General features: G+C 25.9%; 1 protein-coding gene across 1 annotated transcript in view; it reads left to right on the top strand.

The window, feature by feature from the left end:
• Nucleotides 1-7,358, top strand: part of LOC126903854 (inactive tyrosine-protein kinase 7-like) — a 92,699-nt gene extending 85,341 nt beyond the window's left edge. Inside the window, exons 4-5 of the mRNA XM_050682365.1 lie at nucleotides 688-1,002; nucleotides 6,874-7,358. Of these exons, the coding sequence (XP_050538322.1) occupies nucleotides 688-1,002; nucleotides 6,874-6,998 (440 nt within the window). The 3' untranslated portion in view covers nucleotides 6,999-7,358. The remainder of the gene's footprint in view (nucleotides 1-687; nucleotides 1,003-6,873) is intronic.
• The last annotated feature ends 11,353 nt before the right edge of the window (nucleotides 7,359-18,711 follow it).

Raw genomic sequence — 18,711 nt, 5'->3', positions numbered from 1 at the left:
TCCAATTTTTAATGTAAAATTATAAATTAAAATAGTTGTTTTAATTATAAATACTTTTGCATAATTACTATAGAGAATTTTACAGAGAGAAAATATTTACTAGCTCTATAAGCGTGTAACATAAAAATAATATTAATAAAGAACTTTAAAAAAAGAAAAAATAATAACATAAAAAACAGATTATTTAATTTAGTAGCATTATAATTCTTCAGTAATATGCGTTTTAAATTAAATTTTGTAATGTTTGAAAACATTAACAATGGCTATTATTTTGTATTAATAATTTGAGGATTATACAATAATAGCCAAATACTAGTATTTTTATAAAAATAATTCAAAAATTAAAAATAACAATATTATAATAATGAAGTTTAAATGCTAAAAGAAATCATATTTTACTTGGAAAACTTTTTACATTTTTTTGCTAAAAATTTAGTGTTCTATTAGTCTTACATCTGTGAGGTTCGCTTAGTAAAAATCAGCTTTGATTACAAAAATGATCTGTTGTAATTATAAAATGTATTCTTTTGATTTCTACATTTAATCGTAGACATCACCTTTTAATGCCATTAACTAAAAATGCATCAGCGGCAGATTAATACCAGTAAATGTATTACTAATATGTTCTTAACAAGCAAAATTTCCAGTTCTTTTTATTCAAATGTCACTTTACTACTATTATTCTAGAAATGAGAGCTCGAATATGCGGACCTCAAGAACTTTACGTAAATGAAGAAAGTGAAGTAACTATGCGGTGCGAGCTAAGTCAAGGTCCACACGATCTTGGCACGATATTCTGGTACTTAGGGAATACACCAGTTTATACGGACCAGGTCAGTCTACAGTCGATTCGACAACCACGGGTTAGTGTACATACCGAATGGGCAGACGGACTGAAAAGTACGCTTCACATAGCTCGTGCGAAACTCAGTGACTCAGGGAACTATACCTGCGTGCCTACATTTGGACAATCAGCTACTATTAATGTGCACGTTGTAAATGGTAAGCGTTTCAAAATATTTTATTTTAATCTTTATAAAAAGTAATCAAAATTAATTGAATACAAATTGGCCTAATCCTAGTTGTCAGCATTTAGTTTTTAGAAATTTGGCGCAATTAATTTGACAAATTCAATAAAATAACCTATTTTAAATTTATTTCAAAAAATGATTATAAATGTAAAATTCTCAATTTCTTGTAGTTTTTATGTAATCAATGTCAAAGATTACGATCCTCAGAGACGTTTTTTTGGAGATCCTCGGGTCAACTCCCTTCGAAACTTAGAGCTTAACTGAAAAAAGTACCATGAACCATACTAGTGATGACACAAATTGAATTTTTTTAGAATGATTATTTCAAAAAAATTTGAGAACATTTTTTTTTTACTAAAAAGACGAGAAAATTAAATTTTACTAATCTCTATAATTTAAAAAAAAAAACAAAAATATTTTGAAATACATCACTGGCAATTCTTAATAGTTTTATCACGCAAAAGTTTTCATGGTAGTAACTAATAAGAATATTTTCTAAATTAAAATTTATTGTTTAATAGAAATCCATAAATATTATATAGCATTAATAAGATCGCTAAATTAATATAAACGAATGTACTTCCATATGTTGTAGTAATAATAGAAATAACTATATATAAAATACAACGATAGTTTNATAAGATCGCTAAATTAATATAAACGAATGTACTTCCATATGTTGTAGTAATAATAGAAATAACTATATATAAAATACAACGAGTTANTAAACGAATGTACTTCCATATGTTGTAGTAATAATAGAAATAACTATATATAAAATACAACGATAGTTTTATCATCAGTGAACCTTTAATACATAATTATCAACACTAAACTTGGATATCATATTCAAATAAATACAAATTTATATTTTAACAATTTTATAGTTTCCAGCAAGGATAAGGATAATATACTTTATAGTTTAGTGTTCCCAAAGGTGCTATGTAAGCCGATTATCCTAGCCATTACTCATAACCTTAGTACAAAGCCTTCAATACAATATGCTAAGAGATAAGAAAGTATTCGACGTAAAGACCAAAAATACCTTTTATCTTTTTAACCTTTTTAAGTAATACAGTGAACATTTAATTTCAATAAATACATAGTATTTTTAAATAAAGTGATCAATATTTATATTTGTTTCTATGTAAAAAAATTGATGAGTACAAATAAATATTGGCGGAAAATATGAAAAATGTATAATTATTTCAAACATTATAGACAATTTTCATTTTTGAGTTACAAGAAATCACAATACTAACTAAAACTATGACATATACATTTCGCAAAACCAAATGTAAATTATTATTAGCAAATTAATAAATATCATTTAACTTATTTTAAGTACTAAAATATATTTTAAAAATAAAAATAGAATATCATGTACATATAAATGTTTGATATTTATAGGTTATAACATTATTATTAATTAGTCATTGACATAGAACTACAAATAATAGATTTTTATATGAGTATAAAGTTTTATACGTTACATGTAATAAACGTCACGTTTGAAATCCAGAAAAAGGTATAAAATATTATATTATACTACGGTTAAATTATCGATAAATATTATACATTTTTTAAATTAAAAATATAGTTTATACTCGACCAATAAGTTGTTTAGAAACAACATATTTTGCAAGTAAATTTTCAGTTTAACACTTGCATGTTGAATGCCAATTAATAGGACATCTTTCCACTTTTATTATATTTGATGTATTGACACTTACAACTGCATATATTTTTGTTTAATGTTTCATTATTCAATATCTAATTGTACACATTGTTTTACAATATTAGTAAGTTTTCCTCTAGATTCCTTCATGATGTTTTTCAGAATAAATGGTTCTAAAAATAATATTTCACCAGTAAAACAATGAATTAAACAAGCTAATGTTTTTTTTGTTAGCTGTTTCGCTATTCCACCTTTAATTAAAAGTACTGAATTAGTACGAAATTTTTTATTGGCACAAAAATTATTGTGTACTTCATTTAATAAATGAGATGAAAGAACTTTTCTAGACGGTGGAATGTAAGTTAGCCTTAAACTTTTACAGAATTCTTTGAAATTTTCTGTTTCAACCACAGAAAAAGGATATTACATCCAAAAAAAAGGTCGCTAATTTATAATTAATATTATCCATTCTAGTAAGAGTTATTTTGGCATAATATTTTTCAATACCATTTTATTTTTGTTCTCACAGGTCTAATATCTGAACTTGATTCTACAATTTTAACATTACTTTCATTTTTTATCATTATATTAGAAATACACTCACTTAAATGTGATGCTACAGCTATGTATAACAAACCATTATTAGAGTCAGAATTTATAAACTTGTTCTTCTACGTTTAATATGAAAAAAAATAATTTGAAAATCTTATAAAGTGGAAGCATTTTTTTTTTTTAAGTTTTATTTAGTCAGGTTATTAATGTTCTTGTTTACTTAAAGATTCACATTTATTTCTATGTATAATAAGGTATAATTTATTAATCTTACTTAACATTTTTATACGAATCGAGCAACTAGCAACTTGTTTATAACCTATAATAGAACACAAATATTAATTGTCAATGAAAAAAAATTTTCTATATTTATTTTAGCTTTGATGCGAAGCGGAGAAGGTATTAATTTTACTATGATGTGTTTTTTTTTTTTTTTTTTATGTCTGTTGCCACTTTTTCTCAGCTCTCACTGGACCGATTTCTTTCAAAAATACGTCAAAAGATCACAAATCGTATCTAGTTGAAGACATTACCCTTAAAAATTGAAAAAAATTCCCTCGTTCCCCGCAAATGGGGGAAATATCCAAAAAAATTACAAATTTAAAAATCGCTAATTTTCGAAATTTTTTCACTTTTTTTTCTTAAAACTTCCATAACTTTTTGAAAAATCAACAAATCAACATAATTTTTTTTTAAACTAAAACCTTAGATATTTTCCTTTCATTTGATATAATTTTTTTGAAAATTTAACACTTAACCTGCTCATTGGGGGAGATTTAAAATAGCAACTTTTTTACAAAAACTAACTTTTTCAACTTAATTTTTGAAAATGTTCCGGAAATACTGCGTCCTTTAAACATATATCAAATTAAAGCTTATTTTATGTACTACAAAATGAAAAAAAAAAATTTGTCCCGACACTTTTTTTTCTACATTTAAACGGCTGCCGTAGTTAAAAAAACACTATTTTTGTGTTAAAATTTTCGATTTTCGATTTTAAATTTTCAACTTAAAAATGCTATAACTTTTTGAAAAATGTATATATCAGCACAAATTTTTTTTTTCTAAATACATTATAAGTACATCTTTCATTTGACATACTTTTTATTAAAATTGGACAATTTCCCCTTATATAGGGGGCGTTCAAAACTTAAAATATTGTAAAAAACAACTAACTTTTTCAACTTAATTTTTGAAAATATTCCGGAAATACTGCGTCCTTAAAACATATATCAAATTAAAGCTTATTTAATGTACTATAAAATGAAAAAAAAAAATTTGTCCCGACACTTTTTTTTCTACATTTAAACGGCTGCCGTAGTTAAAAAAACACTATTTTTGTGTTAAAATTTTCGATTTTCGATTTTAAATTTTCAACTTAAAAATGCTATAACTTTTTGAAAAATGTATATATCAGCACAAATTTTTTTTTTCTAAATACATTATAAGTACATCTTTCATTTGACATACTTTTTATTAAAATTGGACAATTTCCCCTTATATAGGGGGCGTTCAAAACTTAAAATATTGTAAAAAACATAGATCTTTTTCAACTGAACTTTTGAAAATGTTCCGGAAATACTGCGTTCTTTAAACATATATCGAATTAAAGCTTATTTTATGTACTATCAAATCATAAAAAAAAATTTGTCCCGACATCTTATCTTCTATGTGCAAATGGCTACCATATTCAGAAAAAAAAATGTAATGTTTGCGATAAAAATTACATTTTATCGGGATGTTTTTTGTACTTAAAACTGCCATAACTTTTTCAAAAATGAACAAATAAAAATAATATTTTTTTGTATTGAAACCTTAGATATTTCCCTTTCATTTGATATAATTTTTTTTGAAAATCTAACACTTATTCTGCTCACTGGGAGGATTTAAAATAGTAACTTTTTTACAAAAAATAACTTTTTCAACTTAATTTTTGAAAATGTTCCGGAAATACTGCGTCCTTTAAACATATATAAAATTAAAGCTTATTTTATGTACTACAAAATGAAAAAAAAAAATTTGTCCCGACGATCTATCTTCTATACGCAAATGGCTACCATATTGAAAAATATACTATTTTTGTATGATAATTATGGGTTTTGTATTTTATTTTAATAGAAGTTGATGTTGCTTTTGCAATTATCCATCAATTTTTTAAAATTAAACACTATCTACAGATTTGCATCGAAGCGTTTCTTATGATAGTGATTTTAATCACTGTCAGATTAAATCTATACTGAACCCAACTATGCAATGTCTCCACTATGCCGCGACCCCACTGTGCTACCGTTTTTTATATTTCAAGTCTATAAGTTGAAATATTTATTACCTGTATTACTTTTTTCTTTTGTTCGAATAAAGTTGGAGTCTCATCATCATGTTTCGGATACTCATTAATTTTGTTTGAAAATATTTATTTAATTGACTTATTATTATAATTTCAATTAAATTAGTACTAAAATCAAAATTTTAGATTTTTTTATGAAAACATGATATCACGATGTTTAAATTCTGATATCAATAGTCATCTCGCAATAACAAAAAAAATTGTAAACTATATTATGCGTCATAAATTCATAAATTTATACACTGTATACATTTTATATGTGCCAGCCCTGATTTATGCGCATTACTGTAGCACAATTGCCTACTCGTTACGCCGTTTATTATGAACTTGTCACGTGCATATTTTGTTAGTTCTCTTTTTTCGATTTTAAATTGCCTCAGTTAATAAGTAATGATTTTATTTAGTGATGTACAGCTAACAATTTATATGAATCCATGTGTAATTCAATTTGTACTACTATTAGAATAAATAAACATATATGTAAAAATTAGATTACAATTAAATATAATCTTATAGCACAGTTGCTTAAGATAAAATACATTTCATAACAGTTTATGCATTTTTTATTCGCAGAAATCGGATAAGAAAATTACTAAAAATCATGATGCAGAACATTTTATAATTCAATTCCAACAACTAAAATGTTATTTCATATTTTACATTATACAAAAATATCAATTTATGTATAAATAAATGCATTGCTCTCATTTCTGAGTACAATTTAAATATTTTTTTGCGGTAGATTGATCTGAAATATTTACATATCTTATCATTTAATAAACTCGATGTAAAATTCATATAAACATTTTAATGTATTTCCGTTAATTATAACTTTTATCTTAAAAGTTATGAAAAAATAAGTGGTACAACAAAATAAAACATAGTAAACTTGTGTCGTCGATGGATATCTTCTTTTATCAATTTACCCCTATGTATTTTATTTTCGGTTAATATTCTTATGGTATACAATCTTAAACAGATTTTAAATATCTATATAATTGTAATAAGAGTAAAGTATAACTATGAACATGACACTTGTATCAAAGGTAGCTATCAATTTTATACTATTGTTAACAGAAATTTAAGTTTAGCTGACAAGTTAGCTTAAAATTCATGTTACACAATAAAAACAACTACTATTTTATATAAACTTTATTTTTTGTTTACACGACTATTGCTGGTTACTTTTTTTAATGTTTAGTAATTTTATTGACAATTTCTAATTTATAAACTCATTTGATTGTTGTATCTCTGAAATTTTTCAGGAGAACATCCGGCAGCAATGCAACACGGTAATCGAAGTGCAGTTAGTGGGCAAATGACAGTGCACGTGCTCGTCCTCTTAAGTCTACTTATCATGTTATCCAATCCAGGGCTATTTGGTCACTGAAATACATTCAAACTTGGAAATACAGAGTTGTTATGCACAACAGGATATTCGCCGTTCCAGTGTATTACCAACAAATCATGTACATAATATTATCCTAAGTATTTTATAAATAATCGTTGTACGTACGCCTGTACAATAATTAACAATTAGTTAACATTACTTACTTTTGTTTTGTTTCTTCATTGTTATTGTTATTTTTTCTTCTGAGGATATGGTACGATTCGTCGAGTACGTATTATTCGAGTTGAAATATATTAGTTTTGTTTTTCAGATAATTAAAATGTTAAGTTTATAGATAAAATAATGTATTAATTCTGTTGATTTATTATTTTTATTATAGCAGGTCAGTTAAAATTGAAATATTATACACATTTACCAAATGCATTTTAGAGGTATGCTACTTCATAAAATAAAAACATTAACTTCTTTATTAGAAGAGCAAATCAATTAAAACATAGGTATCCAGAATTAATTGAATAAATTATAAATGAAATAGGATGCGAAATTTAATTAATTACATTGTCCTTGATACAGTTCTTGAAACTCATCGTTGTAATCTTTCCTCGAAAAGTTTACCATAAAATGTAATTATTTTTGAACGAAGCCATAAATAAGTACAAAGCAAGTTAATCAATAAAAAAAACATTAAAATATTCATATCAGTAGATTAAATAAAACCATTGTATAATTGACATTAATCTAAAATCATTTTTACTCCACAGCAATACGCTTTTATTTATAAATAAGACAGAATAGATGTAGTTAAAAGCGAAGGGAAAGTATAAGAAACAACCGTTGGTAAACTAACTAAATTTCAGGTTTTTTTATTATTATTTTATTTTTTGTTATATAGTAGTAGCTTAATAACAGTCAAATCACATAAAACGTATCCGAGTATAAAATTATTTAATTGACAATCGTTTTAATGACACCTTTTGATCCGTTTCATTGAAATGTTTTATCAACGCAAATGTTTCCAACGAATTTTGACCAATTAATGACTTAAAACGTTAACAGGTCAATTTACCAGCGTCAAAAGATCATTTCTAATTTCATTTACTACAGTTGATTAAATATTCACATCAGATGCAACAACATCGAAGATGATGTCATGAAATGTGTTTAGCATAAGGACATTGTAATGCATTAACCATTAAAGCGTGACATTGGCACTAGCATTGCAACGCTATATGCAATTTTGCGTATAATTTATTTATCTATACATTGATTTACTTGTACAATAAAGTTAACGACTGAATGGATACTTCAAACGGCAATGGACCGAACAAACTGTACTTAATATTGTACCAACATTATAGTCTTTGCTTTATGTCCGCGACCGATTTATTAATGTATAATACAACTGCAATGATATTATTACTGTGTATGATGCCAATAGTAAAAGACTGTGTAAACTTATAACGGTCACGCTGTCGCGCCGAACGTTTCTACACTATATTATATTTCAAGTTTAGCGATTGGAATTTTTTTTTTCTTAAAGTTTCAAAAGAAAAACAAAACTGTCACATGTGTAGTAGCGTCTCTTTAGGACTAACTTACAGTTTGACAGATTGTACGTCTCGGGAAACAACCGCGTTCCTTCAACGGTCTGTTAGCATTTAGCTAAAAAGTTTTATTATTTTCCGAAAACAATAACAAGACTTTTGAACCTCACAGTAGTCGATAAACCAAATTTGCAAGTATTACAAAACCATATTGTATGATTAACTACACTTTGGATTTAACATGATGTATGTGTAGTCGTTTGTTTTGAAAATTAATTTCTTCACGCACCACGGGAAAATAACTTTTGAAGATAATGAACCTATTTTTCTTTCTCAATCACTCGACCCGATTGTCAAGGATTTTTTTTTTTTTTTAACGCTATTTATCTTAATAATGTCGTATATGGGATCTATCATATTATTTTTCTACTGCAATTCGTCACAAATCACACGTCTATCAGAAATTGAATATGTGTGTGCGATAAGTTCATCGGCGATGCAAAATAATATTGACAATACAGCTGTTTCACGTGTAAGATCGCTGTAGAACGTACACAATGGTGATATCTATTTTAATGCTTTTGCAAAAGTTACGATGCATACATTGTTGTTGCTCGACAACTCTTCCAGGTCACATTTTCAATGCCTATTTGAATTTCTATAGAGAACCTACTCGATTTGGCATTCTCAGAAGGAATGAATAAACTCTAATAACATAACCCACACAATACTAATGTTGAAAATGGACGAAAAGATTCAATTGATGTTAAATGCCAATTTTCACAAAATCAATTATTTTCAATATAATTTTAAACATATAAACTTTTTTCTTGGGAAACTTAAAATATCTCATAACTATTTTCAAACATTCTAAAACATTTTATCTAATAACACAAAACTTGTTAATTAATTGACAATAATAATGATAATTATTGTTGTTGTTGGTTGATTAACATTAATTATTATTGTTGTTGGTATAATTATTATACCGACTATAAAATATACCCAGGAGAGAATAGATTTAAGCTCCTTACGATGAAAATAACTTTATGTTAAACAGAGTATGTTTACATAAAATTGTGTAATAAAGTATTGTTGTGTTTTTTCTTTGATTGGTAGTAAAAAAATGTCTTACATATCCTTTCCAATGGACATTGAATAAATTACAAGTATATCTCAAGCAATTTAAGAAATCAAAATCAAAATAAACACAAAAATATATTTTTTTTTATATGAGAAGATTTTGCTTGAGTATTATAAAAATTACTCTTTTCATTAAAAAAAGTGTATTTATACAACAAATCTTTACAAATTTCATTTTTCACCGTAATTTCAAATAATTTTTGAACAGTATTTTATATTACTTTCTATTGAAAACATAAGTATGCGAGACCAAAGTAAAAAAGTAACGCAAATTAAGTATCATTCATAAAATATGTATATAAGTATTACTTTTAAGGACTGGCGCTGATTAATTGATGTAAAAGTCTTGCGTGTTTTCAAACATAATTTAGCCAGATTTTCCCAGAATATTGTATTGGCTAGCTTGTTTCTCCACAAGAAACGGAAATAATGCTCCAAGAGGTTTTTAAAAAAGGTCAGGCAAAGCAGCTTAATGACTTAACAGGTACTTCAAGCAGATTTTTCGTCTTTTGACCGTTGCCATGCGTTTGGCAAAACCAATAATAAACAATTGGTCAATCAGATTTCTTTTGAAAACTGTCCGTGTACACTTTGTGCAATTTCCAACAGTATTAAATCCGTATTACGCGGTTACTTTTTGCAGTATAAAAAGTAATAAAATTCAATTTCTACAGTGACATTTGTACGACAGTAGTTACGGAATTGTTCAATATAGACAAAAAAAAAACTTACCGCTTTACTTATCCAATGACGACGAGCTATTCCGTTTGTAATAAATATTGTGATTATTTTTTGCGATCGCGTTCATGTAAGTCTGGTACATTTTGGCAAACATGAAAACAAAAGCAATAAATGGACATTACTGTTCGTAGATTAAAATAAATTATGAGCCGGTCACTCGACATAAGGCAACTAAACGAAATACAATTTTAACCGTCTGTGGCGACAACAACTAATAACTTTAGTAAAACGTGACAAGAGGTCCATGTAGGCACACAACGTGGTATATAGAGCATGTTGCGCATCACTTTATTAATTTCTAAAAATAACCTTACGAATAAAGATCGAGTTGTTCACTCGCTTGTTTTTGCTATAACTTTTAAATCCAAAAACCATTTAAACACCAGGTGTTCATTTTTATTTACCTATACCTCGGGCGTTAACCCTCTACTTCTTTACGACTACCTTGAACAATATCGCCACGGAATAGACAACTTTTGATAAAAATATCAGCACATGTATTTGAGCAGTAAAGTCGACTCGGCCCAGCAGTGTGGGCGTCTTTATTCCCTGTATATCTTTTTAGAACCCGTTGGATTTATTGTGCAAGTTGTATCGGACTCCCCGATAGGGAAACTCGATATATTCAGACGTCTATCGGACTTGGTGTAATATGTTTTGAAATACAATGTAAGAACTGACTAGAGACGTTATACGATGTACAGAAGGCGACGCAATGTCATGCAACATAAAAAAATCGATTTTTTCAACGAATGATTAATGTATTGTCTAGCAAAATATAATTCTGAATTCTGAGTATTTTTTTTTTCGTTTTCGCGTTAAACGAAAAATATTCATTAATATTTAATATCAAAACTTCAATTTGCGATATATATATATATATATTTTTAATTTTAGAAAATAAAAAGAGATGTTATTGCCCCTTCATTAAACAGTAAATCGTTTTTTTTATATATTCTCAATATTATACAACATGTCAACTTTTATTCAGTGGGTTGTGATTTGTATTTAGCAGACAAGCGCATTTATTTCTCATACAATATTCATTTAGAGTAAAAAATTATTAAGGCATACATTAATACGATATTTTTCATCACGCAAAAGTGTCTTTTGAAAAGTTAATTATACCTCTGATTTTTAATGGATAAACATTAAATTACGAAGGCGTACTTTTAATTTTTTTTTTTTCGTTTTTTATCGAGTTTGAATTAAAAAACCCTTTAGAATGCAGAATTATTCCCTTAAACATTAATATTTCAAATATCATATAAAACCCGTTTATAAATCGCCTTATATTAGGATGTAATGTATGTTTTATATTACCAAAGTGCTAATACCTACCCTGTCCTTAATTTTTGATTTAGTCGATCACTATAACGTGCTCCAATACTAAACCTCCTAATGCAATAATATTATACATAAATATTTAAACATGACACTTGGATATTAAATAACAACATGTTATAAAACTTAAGTCAATCATTGATGAATTATCTATATACTTGATATACGTATAAAATACCGCTAGTTCGTTTTGCTTATTACTATAAAATCGATTATACATTTTCATCAACAATTGTAAGTAACAATTAATTTCCCCAGATGATTTTAAAAATAGTTAAATATTTTATTTATGCATTAATAATACAAACATAATATTTCAGCCAAACAGTACTGTAGCCAGATTTTTGCTTGGGAGTCTAAGAACCTTTTTTTTTTTTGCTTATCACATACTTTTATTAGCTCCTAAGTCTTAAACTATCAATAGTAGTAATTGGCCAATGGGCGGGCCATAGCCCTTTTAGTCCCCCTTAGATACGTCACTCTAGCTAAATATATGTTTACCATAAAATTAAACATTTGCATTCAAAATACTATAATATCTTGGGATTGCAATTGATTTTACTCGACATTTCATATTTACTCGGCTCGAATTATTATTTCATTGCAAGTGTACCACCAGTGGATAGATAATTTCAGAGAGATTAAATTCTATACATAATTTTCACATCTCTTTGGATATAAATGTACTACAATTAAGTGTATTATATTGTTTAAAGTAACCATGTTAACAAAATATTTTCTTACTCTTAGGCTACCTCAAGAAATAACATTTTCTAGTAAGTAATGACCAACCAAACATGCAAAAATATTAAAAGCACGTAGGTAAAATTTGTTGAAGTAACTTTTATACGCTCATTTTAAGAATATACTCTGAGAGCGAACTGGATACGATTCTATACGCCATTTTTTTTTTTTTTTTGGCAACAGAGTTACTCTAAACTAAGTTATTAGTTACGTGAGGTTTACGGTAATCTTTTATATTGATCTCTGAAACCAGCAGTTTTTAATATACTTTTAAACAATCATACTTATATCATTTTCTTTTTTTCTTATAATTGTTTTATTCATTTTATTATATTACAACTGTGTCTTTATTTCCTTGACTTACCAATGAATAATTTATCATTTTAATGGTAAATATTTTAGCTGATCTATTAAAATATGATATATTGTTTTTATACTTTTTGGAATTTTTTTACATTCTTGTGTATAAGAAAATGTACAGAGTAATATGTTTAGAAAACAAAATCAATCACGTGACTAAGTATGTAACATATAATATGTGAATGATTACTTATTGTTTTGTAGTTATAGATATTGTAAAATTTTATATATTAATCAATTATAAAGGTTCATTTATCAAGAAATTGTAAAAAATGTTTATTAAAAACTTTAATTTGTATCAGATTTTCATACCTATATTAGATTTTTACTTGAAGAGGATTCAAATGTTCTATCTTTTTGTAAAAATTTACTGTTAAAATAATTATGTCTTTTTTTTCAATACATTATTTATTATGTTACACATTTTTTTAGAGAAATATAACATTGTTATTTTGTTAATATATGTATATAATATTATACATACTTACTGAAATTGTTTGACAGAATTTATACATTCCTGAAATTTTCTTCAAAGATATTTACTTATACCTATAATGAATACCTAGAATTTGCATCATTTATCTAATGTTAACTTCTTGGTATTTTTTGAATCATAACGCTCATCAGGATCAGCACAAACAAAATACTACGTTATAAATAAAAATATATTGTATATTGCTAGCGTTTAGAGATATCTACCAATTATTACATAAATAAATAAGGGGAATAATATATATGTCAATGTTGACGTATTTATATGTTGGTGATAAAAAGAGTATAGCCGGGGAAACATAATAATAATAATAGCAGAAAACACTCATCATCTTCAATATTTATTTTAAATTATTTATAATATCCGAGATACTGGTTCAAAAGTTGTTATCGACCAGTCATTTAATTAGACCATTATCTATTAAACAAGCTAGTTCATTAAGGATATTGTCATTTGAAGAATTAAAGTTGATACACTTATAAGGTAAAGGTATGAACATAAAAATACGTCAACAATGATAAATTGAGAAAAACATTGAACTAAAAGAAATCATTAAAAAATGATTAATATTATTCCCATTTTTTGATTAATCAAGTTATTCATGATAAGTGAATCACTCTGTATACATATACATGTATATAATACTTTGATAATGTTTGAGTAATTATTACTGATACATATTAACAATTTTTTCTTGTACATCATTTTAGTTTACTGAATTAAAAGAATTAAAATTGCAACAAAATAAAAGTATACGGAGTTCTACGAATATACTTCTTTCTTTAATTATCATGGGTATCGTAAGCGACAAAAACATGGTGTGTATTAAATGTTGACAGCTTAGTATGAAAAACTTCTAAGGAGATATATATTTTAGGAGAGTGTTACTTATAATGAATTTTAATATTAATTTATAGGTACATAGTCTGAATTTTAATTTATTAGAAAATAAAATAATAATTGTAGACAACTTCTTTTAATTAACACAACAAAGTCAACTATTAGCTACTATTAATATTAATAATTAATTAATAAAACTCGAAAGTAAAAAAATATAATCTTTCATAAAAATGAATGTTTGAAAAAGTGCTTTAATTCTGAAAATACAAAAAATTTTAATAATATATAAATAGAAAAATATTTTATTTCGAAATATTTGCACTTTTAAAAAAATTCACATATTTACAGTCAATAAAACTGGACGGTATTTAGGAAAAAAAAGAGTACAAGTTTTGTATTATTCGTGAAAATTGTAAGCAATTCTACGCCAGATCTACTTATATTATGTTGTAATGGAAGAGTAAAAAGTGTGCCCAACACAAGACCCCTCTAAGCATAATGATACTGAAATTTAAGTCGATGAGTCCTAACGTTCTTAAACCTTATATTCTTACAAACCATGTGTCTGTCACATACATTACTGAACACAACACACAAGACTAACAAACAAATACCACAGTGTTTATTTGCACTTAAACACAGAAATTCGAAATACATTTTAAGACTACTTAGAGTAAAATCAATTTATTGTTATTTTTGGAGTCGGTACCGACCAAGGCTAACAATCGTGTATCAACACGTGAGGGCAGACGTCGTTTTCGGTTGTCTGCCATTTCTAAATTTTCAAATTTGTTTTTATATAAATCGCTGGGCCCGGTGTTGGGCAACACCTCATGTCTGTTGTGTACTTGTCGACTGTCAAATTACATGTATACCTCGTTAAAATACATTTGTTATTTGGACTGGCAACAACTCCAAAACAAACAAAAAAATTGTATATTATTATCCTGGTAAATTTGTTTTATTCTAAACAGTCTAAAAATATATTCCCAATTTCTGTAAACACTATAATATTTGCTTGTCAGACTTATTTGTTGTGTTATGTAAAGTATATGGCAGATGTATAGTTAGTAAGAATATAAGAGTGAATTAAATAAAATTATATTCGTAAGTCAAATGAAGTAATGAAATAACGCAATCATTTTAGTGCATTTTTTCATATCAGATTTTTTTTTTTTCACATTAATTTTCATAACCAGTCACTGAATTCTAGTAAAAGATTTCGGTTTTTCTTTATGATGCAAATGATTAAATAAAAATAAGTTTAATTACTTTTTTTAGCGCTTATTATATAGTTATAATATGCAGTGGCGTATTAAGGGTATAAAAACCCCCAAGAGAAGTTTGTATTTGATGCTACCCTAAAATTTTTGGCTTAAAAAGGTCGTGATAACCTAATTTTTTCTAGATTTTTAAATAACTATACAGAATAAAAAATGTTTGGTAAGTAAAAAAAAAGGACCAGTACAGTAAAAACAGGGCATAGTTGAAACAAGTATAAATGATATCTGACGGTGATTAAAAGTACTACCATATAAAAGCTGCAATGCAAATCTGTAGATAGTGTTTAAATTTTCAAAAAAATTGTTGAATTACTCCAAAAGCATCATCAATTCCCTATTTCGATGATTATATCTTGATTACTAGTTCTATGATTTACAAGAATAATACATGAAAATATACTTAATTGATCAATTTTTCGCGTCGATTTCAAATCTGCAATTAGACTTTTTCTCTCACCTATAACGAGGTTATTACTAATTAGTAAAAAAAACGGATATTAGCATATAAAAAAATAACCAAAAAAATATAGATCAAAATATAACACATCAATGGATGAAATCATAGCTGAAATTAGGCTTATGAATACACTTATGAATATTTTAATTGTAGCGTCTATTTAAACACCAAGAGTTACATAGAAATGTTTACTGTATATTCATTAAAATTATTTATTTCCATGTTATTATAGCAAAATCCCTATTTTAACGAAAATTTGAGCTCTTAAATGTACTGTATAGTAATTATATAAGTTCCTGGCCACATACCAATCTAAACAATACGATTTTTTAAATCCTCATAAAATTTTCTATTTAATGATACCAACTTCAAATTTACAAGATAGGTTATTAATAATTAAAGGTTCAACATTTTTAACTTATAAACTTTCATTAAAATTCACTTTAAAGTTCCAAAAAAATGGGTGAAACATTACATTTTGAATCGAAATTTTGTACAGATAATTTTTAACATATTAGAATTAATATAAATTTAGTAGATACTAATTTTTACTAATTAATTATAATCTTTTAATTGAGATAACCTCTAAAAAAAGAGATGATATAAAATATCCAATTTCAGATTTGAAATCAGCATAAAAATTTTTTTTTTGTGTTTGTTAACACTTTTTCTCAGCACTCACCGAGCCGATTTCTTTCAACGATACGTGAAAAGATCATAAATCGTATCTATTCGAAGATATTACCCTCAAAAGTTGAAAACATTTCCTTCGTTTCCCGTAAATGTGGAAAATATCCAAGAAAATTACAAATTTAAAAATCGCTAATTTACGACATTTTTTCAATTTTTTTACATAAAACTGCCATAACTTTTTCAAAAATGACNGTGAAACATTACATTTTGAATCGAAATTTTGTACAGATAATTTTTAACATATTAGAATTAATATAAATTTAGTAGATACTAATGTCTTTTCATATAATTTGATATATTTTTTTTTATAAATTTGACCCTTTATCTGTCCACAGGGGGAGATTTAAAATGACAACATTTTCACAAAAAATTAACTTTTCCAACTTAACTTTTGAAAGTGTTCAGGAAATACTGACACTTTTATATATACATAAATTATATAATATATTTAATTTAATTTACATTAATTTTTACAATAATTTAATACGTTTAATTAATATGTTAATAGTTAATATTAATAGGTATGGTATTTGATAAAATTCTAAAAATGTGGGCACTTTTAAAGAAGTTCTATATGGATTTTCTATTACCAGAGATAATTGAGTCTCGTTTTGACAAAGGACTTCCCATAAGAACAGGATTATAAAATACTATACCGTGTAGTTGTGCTGTGTAAATAATGTAATTTTGTAAATTGAATTTTTATAATTCAATTTAAAGTCTTTTTATAATTTTATAACTTTACAATAATCGATGTGGATGTCATGATTTAACGTATTTACTGTGGATATTTAATTTTTCATACTCGTTAAAAATAATTTATTTAATTTTTATAACTAATTAAAATTTGTGAAATCATGACGCGTTTATACGTATGGGGCTGATACTAAACTATGGCTTTTATACTACACAAAATAAACGTGCATTGTTATTAAATCAATATATTCGTATTGCATCAAAAAGTAAAACAGGTACACAAACCGGTTTTGTTAACGACTATAATACGACGGAAATACTCCCAATAATGGACACTCACAATAATAATCATTTACTTCTCACGCAAAAACACTGCGTAACATGAAAAAAACAACGAAATTATAGTAATCATTTCTAATTAACTAATTAACTAATTAACATACTTTTCTAATATCTTTTTTATATGTAAATACTTATTTTTTAATAATAAGTAATAATATTAAAACTTAGAAGTAATAGAAAAAGTTTAATTGCACATTTGAAAACATCGCGAAAAGTTTATTTAGAAAAGTATATTTTTTTTCTGATGAAAGTTCCTTTTGTTTATTTATTCATAAGTAACAAAATTTTTTTATTAAAAAGTATTGCATAAATTCCTTTAAATTTGTATACGCATTAAAAGTATATGAATATACAACTCCTTTTTATTTTTATAATATCTCCGTAAAAATTACAATATTATATTATTGAATACCACTTTCATACTCAATTTAATTACTGTAATTATTATGTATTCATATATTATAGTTATAAATCGGGGTAAAATTAAGGGAATAAGTGTTATTGTTGTTTTTGAAATAATCTACCAATTTCATTTTTTTCTATTTAATAATATCTATTTCAAACTTGCAAGTTGAGTTAAAAGTTATGGTAATAAATTCATTTTTTTTTTATTAAAACTTTCACTTTAAAGAACAAAAAGAAGTAGGTTCAAAATGATTACTTTTAACATATTAAAAATCAATAATAATTTGAAAATAATTAATTATAAAAATTATATAATATATAATTAAAATAATTACTAATCTGGATATAATTAAGGAAATAGGAGTTGATGTTGGGTTAGGTTGGTTACATTTTTAACTTTATAATGCTATAACTCATTGAAAAGTGTATGAAACAACACAATTTTTTTATAAGAAATAATATTTTTTAATAATCCCTTTTTCATTCGACATACTTTATCTTAATCGGGGTATTAATAAGAAACTAGCAGATAATGTAGCTTTTGTAATTATCCACCAATTTCTTAGAATTAAACACTATCTACTGATTTGCATCGAAGCGTTTCTTATGATAGTGATTTTAATCACTGTCAGATTAAATCTATACTGGACCCAACTATGCAACATCC

This window comes from Daktulosphaira vitifoliae, unplaced genomic scaffold (genome assembly GCF_025091365.1).
Source record: "Daktulosphaira vitifoliae isolate Bord-2020 unplaced genomic scaffold, ASM2509136v1 Scaffold_4, whole genome shotgun sequence".
Taxonomy (NCBI): Eukaryota; Metazoa; Arthropoda; class Insecta; order Hemiptera; family Phylloxeridae; genus Daktulosphaira; species Daktulosphaira vitifoliae.
Note: the sequence above shows the minus strand (reverse complement) of the source record. Positions and strands in the feature narration are given on the sequence as shown.